Raw genomic sequence first — 14743 nt, 5'->3', positions numbered from 1 at the left:
TATGCGGAGTTTTCGCAAGCAGTCCAACGCATCTGTGGCCGACACGGACTCGTCGCGGTCTTCGGGTGCTGCCGTAACGTGCAACAAGATTCTTGCTGGTGCTTAAAGATTTTCTCCTTATCTTTGAGAATCGTGGCGATCGTCGACCGCACCACTCCACGTTCTTTAGCCACGACGGTTTGTTTCTTCCCGTCTTCTATCTCGCGAAAAATCTCTACTCTCTCGCTCAAAGAAAACTGCTTTCGCTTCTTCGCCGTGCTTAGAGTTGTTGAGCTCATGGCAACGCGAACGCCGGCACGCACTTCTAACACAATAATATAACCAGAAGAAAAACAAGATGGACAGGCCTGATACGGGTGACAGCGCGCGAACAACTGAGAAAACAAGCAAGAAAAACGTGGTGCGCCGTCACCTCCGCAACAGGAAAAAAAAAAGGCCCACTTCAGCGTTATTTACTACTTTTTTTTTTTCTTCTGCCGCACCGTCTCAGGTTTTACGAGCCCATGCTCCCCGCCTCTCCACTCACAAAACCTGGTGCGTCGTTGCCTCCGCAACGGAGAAGGAAAAAAAAAAAAAAGTCTCCGCCCGCATCTTTCTCCTTCCGCGCCATCTCAGGTTTTTGCGGGAAGCAAGTTGCAAGGCGGCCCGCTCTTCGCGCTGCATCGTCTGCTAGCTTAGAGCTCCGACTGCCGTGACGGATACACGGAAATCTAAGAATCCTCGTATTTCGGGATTTGAGTTCGTAGTACTGAGGTGTTGTTAAGATGACACGGAAATTAAATAACGATCGTTATTCTGAAATGTTCGTTATTCTGAAGTTCGTAGTAGTGAAATATTTTTACATTGAAACTATAAGCAGTTGGCACGGGATTTCATAAAAGTTCGTTAATCTGAAATGTTCGTTAATGTGGTGTTCGTTGTAACGGGGTTTGACTGTAACTTGTGATATCGACAAGTGCATCTTTGCCTAAAATCAATGCTGGGTGAAAGGGAATATGTTCATTATAAAATGAAGTAAAGCATTAATTCCTCAGTGTTTTGAGTTGCACGAATGATAAGATGTGGTTTACAGTAAGTTCATTTCCGCATTTTTCACAGCCAGGCTTGTCTTGTTTTGTCAGAAGGAAGTTGTGTGTAAGTTGCGTGTGTCCGATGCAAAGGCGACATAAAACGACCTCAATTATGTGTTCTTGGAGTGAGGACTACTTTCATTCTTTTATGAACGGTTTTACTGTTTATATGCACATGCATTTATTAGCAAGTTGGGTTAATTTCTTATGTTGGAACATTGAAATTGCATTGTGTTAAAAAACTAGACTAGTAAGCCGTTATACTAAAACATTGTGTATTTGGCTCTTGCTAACTTGGAAAATTTAGTAATTCCCAGCAGCTGCCCTCGACAGCCTGTGCCTTATTATACCGCACCAAATGCCCATAAGTTCGGGAGTACTTTGCCAGTTGTCACTCATCGCACTTGCCGCCAAGCAATAGGCTCAGACTTGAGGGTGGCACTGATAAAAGAAAGAAAGTGCTATCCCGTGCCCCTTGCTACCGAGAGGCTTGCTTTCTCACACAGTTTAGGCATTTAGCGGCTAAGCGTGCTTCACAGGTGAAATCTTGCGAGCAGCACAAAATCATCACAAAATTAGCACAACATCGCACCAATATTCTTAGATTACATAGAAACAAATGCTAAAAACCGTGTTTGCTCATGTACAACCAGCAATATATTCTATTTGATTTGAATATTTGTATCAAACCAAATATTAGAACATCTTTGAACATATATTCTTCATATCAGATATGAATATTAAAAATATAATATTCAATGATATTTCAGTATTTGCACGCCCCTACAAAACATCCTCCTGTGGTATTGTCCTGACATTGTCTCGAGACGAGTGCACTGTCGTTCCTGGTGGCCTTCGCCTTTTTGCTGTTTGTAGACTCAAAGTGCCGATGTCTATCGAAACAGCACACAAAATTAGTGGAACTATAAAAAAAAAGATTAGTACAGTTCAATTAATTTTTTCAAAATCCCATGAGATTAACCTTGTGCACTTATAGTTGTCCTATATTAACAAAATTTGGCATACATACTCTTCAAGATTGGTTGAATGCTGATATCTACTTGAAATTGCAATGTCTCTGAGCTGCAGTTGCGAAAGTACAAGGTTATATTTCATGGAAATGTAAAAAAAAGAAATGTGGTAAAGTGTCATAAGTTTTTTTGCATAGTTCCAGTAATTGTACATGCTGTTTGGATAGACATCACCACTTTGAAATCCGCAACGAGCTGAATAAGCTACAGCATGATGATTTTTGTGAAAATTTGATACGCAAGAAAATGCCCGCAAAGGTCACTATATATTGTTGTGTAAAAAAACTACAGCAGCTACACAATAACTAATGACATATTTAAAATTTGCATAATAAACTCCTTGAATGGCAATATTTTCATACCTCTAGCGCAAATAATTATAAGAAAAAAAAGTTGTTTCCAGGAGCATCTCCCTTTAGGTCAAATTGAAAGAATAAAGCTCCTCATGTGCTTGAATTGCCTGTGCTGCCAAAGGGCATTGTTAGTGTACCTTTTGCTGTCTGCCATAGTAGCTGCTGGAACTACAATGACATAGTTCCCAATGGCAAGAAATTTAGTTCGGGCTGGAATAATTTATTTATTTATTTATTTATTTATTTATTTACATGTATCTTACAGGCCTTCGAGAAGGCATAGTGTAAGGGGGGAAGTACGGTAACATATTAGTATGGAATCGGGAAAGAAATAAACATCAGCATAATGAAAGGAGTACGCACAGAACATGGAAAATTAATACATTAGCAAATACAATATGTAGAGCAATAACAATAAATGGTAAATAATAACATAATAGCATAATACCATTGTAAACGTTTGTTGCATGTTATACAGTAGTAAGTATTGTAAAAAAAAAAAATTTGGAGCACTGAAATTCTTTAACATTGTAGAAAAAATGCAAGAAAATTACAAAAGACGTGACATGTTTAGACGGTTGAAACGGCATATTGATTGGTTAGCAGATTGCGAAATGCACTGTGTTTAGGTTGGCATGCAATGGTATCTGGCAGTGCGTTCCATGAACGGACCGCACGGGTCAAAGCTGAAAAATTAAAAGCGTGTGTGTTGCCATAAATTCGGGTGTAGCTGAACTGATTGTTTAGTCGTTGTGACGTCGAGGATGCTTTATTCAGGTTTGATAAGGTTAGGCCAACTGTGTGAACAAATCTATGAAATAATAATAGAAGGGAAATATCACGGCGAGTAGTTAGTGGTTGCAATGACAGGTAAAGCAAGAGAATCGTGCATTCCCACCTTTTTTATTTCTCTGGCCTTGTCTTTGGCAATACACAGTTTGTAATATAACAATTTATGATCACCAAGTTAGATGAACAAACACATTGCACGGGGAATATTTACTTTATGTATCATAAATGCACCCTTCCTTAAATCTCATTGCTATATTCGCCATTCACAAAGCTATCAGTAGTCTGCAGGGCCAGTTTCAAGCATAGCACTTGTCTGAATTGCAGCCATGCCAAGAGCAGCCACTTGCAGTCTCGGAAAATGTCTCGAGCACCATGGTGCAGCCGCTGGAAGCACCGGAGTGTGTTATTCCGGAGGCCGACGAGTCTACTGTACCTTGCGAGGATGAAGGCAGTGAACCGCTGTCAGCAGAGCAGCTGTTGCTTAGGGTGTACGACGACAAGTCTGAGGAGGCATCTCCAGCTCCGGCATCGGAAGGCTATGTCACTCTTGCTGAAGAAGCCGAGGAAGCAGCTGTAGAAGAAGACACCATGGTTGAAACTGAGGTGGAGGCTGAAGATGCTTTGCACGAGGTTTCTGAGCCAATAGGCCCAATCACACTGGCACCGGAGGTGGCGACCGAGATCATTCTGACGACTGATGTTCCGCCTGCGGTGGGCGCTGAGGAAGAAGTAGTCTACCTGTCCTCGCCAGTGGACCACAGTACTGTGGTTGTGACTACTGAGGAGGAGGAACCAATGGACAGGGACCTCATGGCAGCCAACAACATGCTGCTGTTGCAGGAGGAAAGGCGAGATGACCATGCTGTCCTGGGCAACATGGTCAGGCACGATAGTGTTCCCGATCAGGTGGCTCTGGAGGTCGTGGCACAAGAGGTAAGGATCTGCTTCACTGCGCTGATGCATTTCGTGTGCACAGAACGGTTTTGTGCTACAAGCGTACACTTAAATCAGAAGAAAATTGTATTTTGTGTTCCGTTTTAAGTCTGCGTTTATTGTGCAGGAATTACCTAATTTTTGGTCCATAAATACCCTGGTGGTACAGTACACTTTTATGCATTTTCTCGGCACATCACATTTTTCCTGTGATCTTGCGTAAAGTGTAGTTTGATTTCTGCTTTTGATAAGTTCATGTCTTTTGTGATCAAATACTGGTTGGTCCTTAAAATGCAACTCCGGCAATTTTTTGACCATGTCAAGGTAATAGAATATTTAGGTTCCCGAGGCCATGTCATGCGTCTGATAGTAGAATTGTTTCGCGAATTTGAAAATAATTTTAAATAAGCAAAAACGAAACTGAAACCTGACTAAGCAGCCGAGTGAACCTCTTCGTGGAACATCACGGGTGTCTCAACCGGGGAAAGCACGCGCAAGGCATGCCGGTCTCGCCTACTGGCAGCGAAGAGCAGATGCTCGGCTGAATCGTGACCATGCCGGATCTTCGGGTGACAGTGTCAGCTGAACCAGCTTTTCGGATCTGTCACATATTGACAGGTATGATTCTGATGAATTCGATAGCCACCAATCGCCGTTCGCATTCAACCCACCATCACGAAAGCCAGCGCCCATGCGCTACATATCGTGCTGCAACATGAAGACCAAGGGTAGCCCAAACTACTGATTTTATACGTGCTGCTGCTGCTATTTTAGGTGTTATACCCCTTCTCAGGGAAACGCTTTGCATGCCTACTATAAGATGTGGAGCAAGACTTTCTGCGTTTGTATCTCGCAAAAATGCCGCTGGCAGTCCAAAGCACCGAACGGTGCATTTGTTTACATCGATCAGCAGATGCAGTGACCACTCGTCATTCGCTTGGGATATAATACTAGCCGCTCATCGTTGACATTAAATAATGTCGGAACATATCAAAACAGGTAGATTTTGTGCATGTAAGTACTGTTGCATAACTCTGAATCCCGCTGATATGAGTGACCACACACTTTCGAAAACAGCGAGAGGGAGACTGCAGTATAGGAGTGTTATGCTGCCTACTTATCATACTTCGTATTATCTTCATGCACACAATATGTTCCGTAAAGTGGACACTCTGCGCGTGTGATCATTTAGAGAATGCGTAGTTTCCTCACGGAAATGCTGATGCCAGTATAGACACTGTTGGCAGCTGAACAAGGTGGTTGTTTACGGTGCTGTATCGAAGGGGCCTATGCTCGCTGCCCATTTGGGATACGAGGCAAGCAGTGCACCTCGAAAGCTAAATAATGAGTTGGCGTGACAATACATAAAAATACGCCCATCTTCGTAGTTGCATTTAATTTAGGGAAGTGCCGATGAGTGCGGCGAGCAGCTTTTCATCGAGAACGGCAACATGCCGATGTCGATACTGCTCTGTGTCGTGGCTTCTCGCTTTTTGTGTGTTCACTGTATGAAATGAGGAATGGTTTATTTCAAATCCGTATGGGCAAAGCTGAACCGCAGAAGTAGTTTTCTTCATCCTGATAGGTCAGTCGCTCAGGTCCGCCAGCACCATACGCATGAACTACGCGACTTTGACATATAATAGGCTTAACCTCGGCTGAACGCAATTGGCATCGGCTCAAACTGTGTGCGTGAATGGCGAGAGCTGAAGTTCGTGCAGCCAACAACGCAATTCCACTTGCCACCCCCTATCACTTGCCCGTCCACAGGGACTGCAAGTTCTCATGACAGCAACTTCTCATGCGAAGCACTAGCTCATGATTGCGACTCCTCCGTGCACTCATCGCTGTCGTCTGCATGATCCCGGCATGCTCCGAGCGGGACTCCCCTGATGTCATGCACAATGTTACCTGTAACTGAGGAGCAGGTAAGGTAGGGTGTTCGAAGCTATTTAATAAATTCATTTGTAAAAAATCTGTGCAACTCTCAAACCTGATTTATTGAGGACATGACTGGAGTGTGCAGAGGAACGTATCCAGTGAATTTCATTGACTTCCGTTGACATTGAAAAATCACCAGAGGTGCCCTTTAAGGTTGCCTAGGGAGGGCCTTTTGGAGGGCCTTTTCTGGCCCAATACTGACAATGTTGAAGCCACCAACTTTGTCCACCAATGGGGACCAATTTGGTCATTGGTGCTGCATTTCTATCTTCACTGAAAAAAGGCTTTCAGCCATTGTTGTTATAAGATGTAGGCCTCAAGATTTGCTAGAATCAGCAGTGAGTATCTTAGTGTGTGATAAGTCTTGTGGTGAGCAGGTAATTTTTTGGTTTAGATTAACCCTTTGAAGGTTTTTGCCGTACATGTACGGTGGCGGTTTTCTATCCCCCAAGGTCTTTGCCGTACGGGTACGGTTTCGACCCTCCGTTTGAAATTTCGCGCCATAATGACGATGCATGCTCACTGGGAGGCGCTGCCACCTCTTAGGACTTATAAGAAGCGTTTGAAATTTGCGCTAGCTTCTTGGGGAGATTAACAGAATTCTGGCATCAGCGCGTCGCGCAGATTGCGGCAACACCCCATTTGTGGTTTCGTTTGGCTGCATGATCGCAACGGAGGCGTGCGAGATGTCATTTTTCTCTTTGTCAGCACTCTCTTGCAGGGGTGGCAGAAGTTGATTTCTATCTTGATTGGCACTGATCTTAGCTTACTTATCACCACCGCTCACGAGGTATTCTCGCTCTCTGTGGCAACGCGCTTACACGAGAGGGTGCCTCCCTCAGACCTCTGCCCAAGGCAGCCTCACGCAGAGAAAATGTCATGTGTGCGCCAACACAACTCGTCGCTCCAAGAGGAGAACAGACATGCCTTTTAGGTGTGCAGACTGCGATGAGGCACTGTGCGTAGAACTGTGTTTCAAGGAGAACCACACCCTGAAATACTATTGAACATTTTGCAGTTCTGAGTGATGCCGACACCAAAATACTGTTCCTAATTTCTTTTTACTATTTATTCCCGACTTTATACATTTTGTACATTCAAGATCCACAGTAAAGTAATTTGACCACCTGGGAAAGTTTTTTTCAAAATAATTCGACCCTCAAAGGGTTAAGAGGGAGATGTAGAGTTTCAGTATGTAATGCATTGAACAGGTAAACAGTAGAGTGCTGAATGACAAAATAGATTCCAAAAGAAGGGAAGAGGGGGCTTGTGGAGAATTGGACGCTGGGATGGAGGATAGCAGATCATTCACTTATTGGTTTGATATAGTAGTTGAAGGTTCCCGAGACCTTTGTCCTGAAGTGAAATTGATTAGGATGATTGCGACGACAAAATTTTAAGTTGCAGTTCAATAGACAGGGTGGTGTTTTTGTTCAGAAACTGAATATGAAGGCCTTGTTGTGTATACATCCGGGGGAACAAAAGCAGGATGATTCATTACCCACACAGATTACAATGGCCTGTGTTTGTTCTTTGTGCAGAAGGAAAGAAAAAGATAATATTATTGTCTTCCGCAGGAGCCTGCCCTAGAGGCTGTGGCTGAAGTTGTCGAGGTTGAGGAAGTCCCACTCGAGGTGGACATGGTAGGACCTTCACCGCCCCTAGTGTTCCAGGCTCTGGTCAGGCCGAGTTCTCGGAGTGCCACACCTGACCCAGCAATGCTCATCCACAGCGCACAACCACTCGTCGTCGTCACCCGCCCTTCCAGTGCTCCCGTGACTGTGCCCGAGACTGCTCTCCTGAAAACTGCAGCTCGTAAGTCGCTGAGCTGCCGAGACTTGCTGGCCCTTCAGGAGCAGGTGTCGTCATCAGCAACTTCGCAGGCAGCCGTGGCATCACAAGTGTGTGTTTCGATTGAACAGGCAGGTGGTGGCGTCGCACTTGTGCCGATCATGGTGTCTGGAAACGGTCGCCGACGAGGTGAGGGCGGTGCTGGATGTGGTGGAAGTGGTGAAGCCAGTGCGTGCGCGTGCAGTCTGAGGCCCATGGCAGTTTGTCGCAAGTGCGGTGCGTTTTGTCATGACGGATGCATAGGCCCTTCTCACCTGTGCGTCACCTGCCTCATACGGTGACAGATTGCAGCATGCGCTGTTTTGTCGAGGAGAGACTGGTAAATAGCGCCCAAAGGTTCAAGCACTCATGGCTGCCACTGCCCAAAGGATGAATTGAACAGCGGAACTGGCTCAAAGTGGTGGTGCATGCACTGATCGTGACTGAAAGCGTGATGCGCAAGTGATGATGTCCCACCGCAGGTATCCTAACCCTGCCTGTGAATAACAGGATGTCCTTTGTACTTTACTCAGCATGGATTGCATTGTTTTACCAGTGTAACTTGCTGCATTGAGTTTACTTTTGTCAAGTTTTTTTTTTCTTCTGGTGCAGGATGCCTGACGTGTAATATTTATTCAAGCCGAGCTTTGTTTGCACTGTCCAAGCGCAACAAATGACACTTGCAGCTTCCCGAAACAGCATAGTTGCTGCTGCTATGAAGCTGGTAACGGATGCAAAGAAATGCTAATCGTGTTGGATGAAGCATTAGCAGCTTCCCTATTATTTCTGTAAGGTGGTCGAGAAGAGTGCCAGGTTCCTCTCCAGGGAAGTGCGGGCAGCTCCGTTTTCAAGGACCCCTGTGGTTGCCAAAGTCTTAATGTTGTTTTCCAGCCTTTCTGTCATCATGCTGGTGTGGTTTCAGAAAAACGCGAGCTTGTAAGAGTGGTAATGAGGTCATGCACCTAGTAGTTAGGGACTGTCTACATTTTGTGCGTAGTCTTTCCCTCAAACCATTGCTGGTGTGTTTGGAAGTGAGAAATGGCGTGATGATAGACCACGTTTCCTTTTCCTTTGAACTTAAGGTGGCTCATTTGTACATGTTACGAAAGTAGCTGGGATGGATGTTGTACGAGAGAATATTTATTTGTCTGGATTCCTGAAGTGTAAATTGGGCTAAGGTTTTCAGGGATGAAACTGACACAAGTGTATGGCAGTTGCTTGGGGAAAGTTCTCATGTGTGCATGTTCAAGACTCATTCAAGTGAAATGTTGCATGAAATGCTTGTTGCATAAAGTTACCTCTAGTATATAAATATATATATATATACATATATATATTATACATAGTCCAGCTATGCTGGGTCTTCAGTTTGGCTACTTCTGATTCACAGGTCTCTTTTCTCATTGTAAATAAATATTTCCGGTTCGCTAAAGCAGCCTCTCTTTTTATTCTGCACTCCTGTGTTTTGTGATGCTTGACTGTGCCCAGCAGGTTTATCCTATTGAGCTAAGGCAAATATTAGCAATTCAAATAGAATTGATAAGTTAGCGTTCTAATAGTATAAGAAATGTGCCACTTTTGCAGAGAACAAATCTGTGAGCGGGAAGATAATGTACTGAGTGGAATAGAGTAGGGGTGGCCATTGAGTTTCCTATTAAACTTACTAGAGGTAACTCTGGCACTAGTTAACATGTCGCTTTTTAGCACAAGAAATTTGAGAAAAAGAAAACAGTGAAAGGCGAAAGGAAATGAAAGAGGAGCACTACACTTACATCTGTCTATTCCGAAAAAAAAAAAGGGCATCCCATATATACTCAAATATTCACATGCACGAATGCATAAGACAAGAAAAGGACGTCAGTCAGCCGAAGGCATTGTTATCAATTTTTATATGCTTGACAACCTGAATTCCGAATCATAAAGCGTACAGAAGATTTTGTTCTTGCTTCTGCCTAGGATCCTGACACAAAAAAATTGTTGCGTTATCACTGCAACAATTGTCAATGAATATGCATGTTACAGAAATTTATTGGCTTCATCTCCTTAGAAAAAATGTTTAGACAATTAAGAAAGGTAAGGCCCCTGAAGCCACAAGCATGAAGATAGGACAAATCCATGTGCTCTAGCCCCTTTTCCCGCAGTAGTCGAACAATCGCAGCACCATAGCAATGTGCCTCTAGTAATTTTGGGTAAGCAACACTGTGGTGGTGGCCACAAGATCGTATCTGTCTTGTCAACGATAGTTGAGTGCTCGTAACAGAAAGCAGCCTGCATCCGAAACTGACAGATTATTAAGGTCAAGCACTCTCACTAAGATTTCCCATTGAATATTGAAGAATTCTTGGATGCTAAATAGCTTCTATTAAAGGATTAGTGAAAATTGACAGAGGCCAGATTGGACGAGTCTCGTCTGACCTCCATGCTTGTGTGTCAAAGTGTACCCATCTTCTGATAGCTATGTTTCACCAACTAAACCAACAGGAAATGCTCCACAGATGCTGCGTCTTCATACTGCTCCTTTGGCACCTGCTCCTTTGCTCCATCATACTGCTCCTTCATAGTGCTCCTTTGTGTGTCTGTGAGACACACTGATGCTCCATGCCCCCTTAGCTAGCTAATGGCAGCAGAGCATGACCTAGCTCTTTGATGCGTTGTGCTGTACCAGTAATCTTGGAGGCCATTAATGATGCGTATAACTTCTCTGTTTGCTTAATTAAAAGATGTGCGTTGAAGGCCAACTGTAACGAGTTTTCACTTTGACTGAATTGCACATAAATGCTAAGCATATCCTGTTGTTGGGCATGTCAAAAGGGGTAGCTGGCCCATGCCGTCATATGACTCATCCACACTAAGAACGTTGTTAAAGGGAGGAACAGTACTGGGTTTATTTACAATATCTACATGAAGAGTGGAGAATGTGACCCCTCGTCAGTCTAGCATGACTGAATCGAAGCACACTGAGAAGGCGAAAAAGCCCGCTTAAAAAGACTGACGACCAACATTCAAGGACCTTGTTTTTTTATGGCGCAATGCTAAACTCACCTTCGGTAGTGCTTGCATCTACAACAGTTACTTCCAAAAGCACGTGAGTATTTAGTAAGCAAAATTTTTCTGTTTGAGCAGCCTCTTAAGGTAAGAGTCCCTCATCCAGCAACGCTGAGAAGTAAGGAGAATGTTAATAGCCCGTCTCGCAAACTGTGAAAGACTCCCATCCTTCTGCTTTCACAGGAGTGAGTGTAACTGTGGTTAACCACCTATATTTTGACCTTTTCAACCACTTTTGAACATAAAAAGCTGGTGCAATAAGTTTGTGTTATAAAGGCATTTCTTGCGAGGTGTGACACAAAAGAAACTAGACTAAGTGTGTAGCTTGAAAAAAGAGGAGTTGGCAAGAACTGTTTTGCTGACGTAATCCCACAAACGTCCTCTATTCATGCCTCCAGTTTCGACGGAACCGATCACGCCAGCTGGGAGTGCTGCGTCATTGAGTGAACACATGCAACTGCGTTATGCCGGAAAAATGTCTGATGGAAAAACTGAACAGCGAATCAACATCAAGTTTCTTGTGAAACTTATGAACTCAGCCATGGAAACATTTCAAATAATAACCAAGGCTTATGGAGATGTAACCTTATCTCGTGCACGTGTGTTTGAATGGTATAAGCGGTTTTCAGGGGGAAGGACAGTGTGGAAGATGATGAACGTGCTAGGTGCCCATGGTCAGCGATTACAGACCAAAACATTGCCAAAGTTCGTGATGTGATCAGTGGTAACCGAAGATTAAGTGTTCGTGCAGTGGCGGAGTTGGTTCACTTGGATAGGGAAGCTGTTCGACGCATTTTAATGGACAAATTACACATGACGAAGATTAGCGCGAAGGTTGTTCCGAAAGTTCCGTCCGTTGACCAAAAACAGTGCTGAACGATGTGTGTGCGGACATGTTAGAACGCATTGCAAACAAGCCAAATTTGTTGGAATCTGTTGTAACATGTGATGAGACATGTAGTTTTACCTATGACCCAGAAAGTAAGCGCCAGTCAATGCAGTGGAAGTCTCCAGGATCCCCAAGACCCAAAAAAGCACGCATGTCAAAATCAAAATTCAAGGCAATGTTAATCGTCGTCTTCGACATTAATGGAATTGTAATGATTGAGTGGGTTCCCAGTGGTCAGACTGTTAATCAACACTACTACATTGAAGTACTAAAAAGACTTCGTGAAAACAATTACGAAAAAAAGGTCACAGTTGTGGAGTGATGGATGGCTGTTGCACCAGGACAATGCACCCGCTCACACGGCCCTATCTGTCAAGCAGTTTCTGACCAGCAACAACATTACTGTGATGGGGCATCCTCCTTATTCACTTGATTTCGCTCCATGCGACTTTGTTTTACTTCCTATAGTTAAATCTTGCTTAAAGGTAACCCATTTTATCTCGGTTGAAGAGGTTCAGGCAAAAACGGAAAATCTCCTGAAGGGCCTTCCAAAAACCTCGTTCCAAAACTGTTACCAGCAATGGCAGCACCGAATGCAGAAGTGTGTGAATGCTGAAGGGGACTACTTTGAAGGTGATAATGTCAGAGAACTGATTCAGTATGTACAATAAGTTATTGGACCAGTCTCGTTTCTTTTGTGTCACACCTTGTATATTCGTACCGCGGTTTTCCCCAAGTACATGCCTACGTCATGGCTGGATGGCCCCAGTCAGTGTTCTGTTGCTAGACGTGCCAAGCCAACTCATTGAAAACTAATGTGGAGGCAGAGGCACTTTCCTGCTCACTACAAACGAAGGCTTATCTGCACACTAAGTCAGGAAAAACTTATAATAATGAAAAGTACACCGCAATTCAATACCAATAAAAAGACCAGGAACTGTGTACACTAGTAGAAGGTCAAGTGGTGGACCTCTTATGTAGCTTCATGTTTTTGCTGCATGGGGTGCCAAGGCCATTTTTCGTGACTTTTAGTGGTGAATTAAATATATAAATCCACGTCTAGTGAGAAAAATTTGGCCCATTTTAGCCACAACATAGGGAATCATTCCGTCAGTGGGGTTATCTCAATTCATGTTCTGAGCGGTTGTCTGTCCCTTTAAACCCACTCTGTCCTCCTCAGATCCTTAGGCCAGGGAAATCTGCCTTCACACCTTCGTTCAATCGGAGCGTCCAAAGTCGTCGAATACCCTTTTCCAGGAGTTCCTTGCTACCATTGTCCGTGACGGCGACAGTGAACCAACAAACAACACTCAATCCGCCGAACGTGTCTTGCCTTGCTGTCACCGCAGCTTTGTCCGAGGGGGACACATTGCTAGCGTCACGAAGCAATTCATCGCAATGGTGCAAGAGAGGCGAGAAGCTGACTTCCTATGCTGGCCGGTCGTAACACTGTTATCAATGTAGTCTTGGCAAAGCTGCAGGGCTCGTAATTGTCTAATTTTCTTATTAGCAGCCTTTGAAGGGGCCCTGAACCACTCATTGTTGAAGTGGAAAAAGACATTTGAAGTGAAAGTAGGCTATTTAAGAAGTGCTTTGCTGTAAAAAGTACTTTGTGCGTTGAGCAGAAGACAAGTTATTGGCAGTCAAGCAGGGCCTCCACTGTGCTTCCGTTCCTTCTTCAGTGTCTTGCACTGTGAGGGCTACAGCAAAGTGGGGCATGCCCACAACGCTCAGCTTTCTAAATGTCATTGTGACACACATTTCAAATTCAATTTGGATGTTAGCGTAGATGCCACGACTTCAGATTTTGGTGCCTACAATGCACTAAACGTAAGTACAGTGTAACATAGGCGAAGCATGGGGGTGGTGCAGTGCGCCTAGTCAGTGGACTGCGATAACCATACTAGCTATACTACGTAGCTGCCCGCAGCTACCAATAGCAGCCGTGTATGAGAATCCGCTTTATTATGAAATAAAGCATCCACAAGGGAATGAGGAGCGGCTGGCTTCTGTTGAAAATAGGGCGTTTGAGAGAACGGCGACATTGCACTCCACTTGCAGGCGCCACACACAAAGGCTGGCTGAGATCACAGCAGCGTATGGTACCCGCGGACTATGTTATTTCACCAAGCCCGATGGGTGGTTCAGGGCCCCTTTAAATAGTGCCTAAGCAGATGACGCGTGCACTTGGCGGTAAGTGGAGAACCGCATGCAGAGCGTTGCACACAATAATCACTAGAGGAAACTCTGGTGCTAGAGTCTACGGGAGCTGCAACGGGGGTGGTTCAGCCAGCATGGGAATTATGGGAAATGCATGGATTTGCCTAAACTTCATACTTGTGGCTTCAGAAGAATCTGCGACTGTAAACTCGTAATTTTCAACAAATTACTGCGTAATAAATAAACATTATTAAAATTGACCTACGGCAGGATTCGCGAGAGGGGAACACGGGACATCTAGCGCAAAGACCTCATATTGACACCATTGTGCCACAGACGCATGCTTGGACAAGCGACATAAAACACCCTTATGAATCTATTGCGGGCAAGCAAGTGCCTTGAGACGCTTTGCGCATTTCGATTCGGCCACCTTTACAAGCTGAATCGTTGCAGTTTGTAGCGATTGTGTGTTTGCTGGGCCTTCACAATGTCAGAAAAGTCTAGATTGCTCTGAAATTTATGACAATGAAGCCATATAAAGCATAATAAACAAAAATTTGCAGTTCTGCCAGAAAGGTGAAGCATCAATTGGGATAGCAAATTTAGATTGCTATACAAAGTAATGATAGTTTTATCGGCCATATAAACTTGTAAACATTTGCTTACTAAATTAACAATGATAGAATATGCAAGCGTGAT

At 44.1% G+C, this 14743-nt stretch overlaps 1 protein-coding gene across 4 annotated transcripts in view; it reads left to right on the top strand.

Annotated features, from left to right (window-relative positions):
• The window catches only part of Asx (Additional sex combs), a 54365-nt gene extending 44980 nt beyond the window's left edge, over positions 1-9385 (top strand). For all 4 annotated transcript variants that reach the window (XM_065446981.1, XM_065446980.1, XM_065446982.1 and 1 more), the window contains 2 exons: positions 3571-4179; positions 7698-9385. In XM_065446981.1, the coding sequence (XP_065303053.1) occupies positions 3571-4179; positions 7698-8252 (1164 nt within the window). In that variant the 3' untranslated portion in view covers positions 8253-9385. The remainder of the gene's footprint in view (positions 1-3570; positions 4180-7697) is intronic.
• Positions 9386-14743: the final 5358 nt, after the last annotated feature.

Source organism: Dermacentor albipictus, chromosome 6, assembly GCF_038994185.2.
Source record: "Dermacentor albipictus isolate Rhodes 1998 colony chromosome 6, USDA_Dalb.pri_finalv2, whole genome shotgun sequence".
Classification (NCBI taxonomy): Eukaryota; Metazoa; Arthropoda; class Arachnida; order Ixodida; family Ixodidae; genus Dermacentor; species Dermacentor albipictus.
Note: the sequence above shows the minus strand (reverse complement) of the source record. Positions and strands in the feature narration are given on the sequence as shown.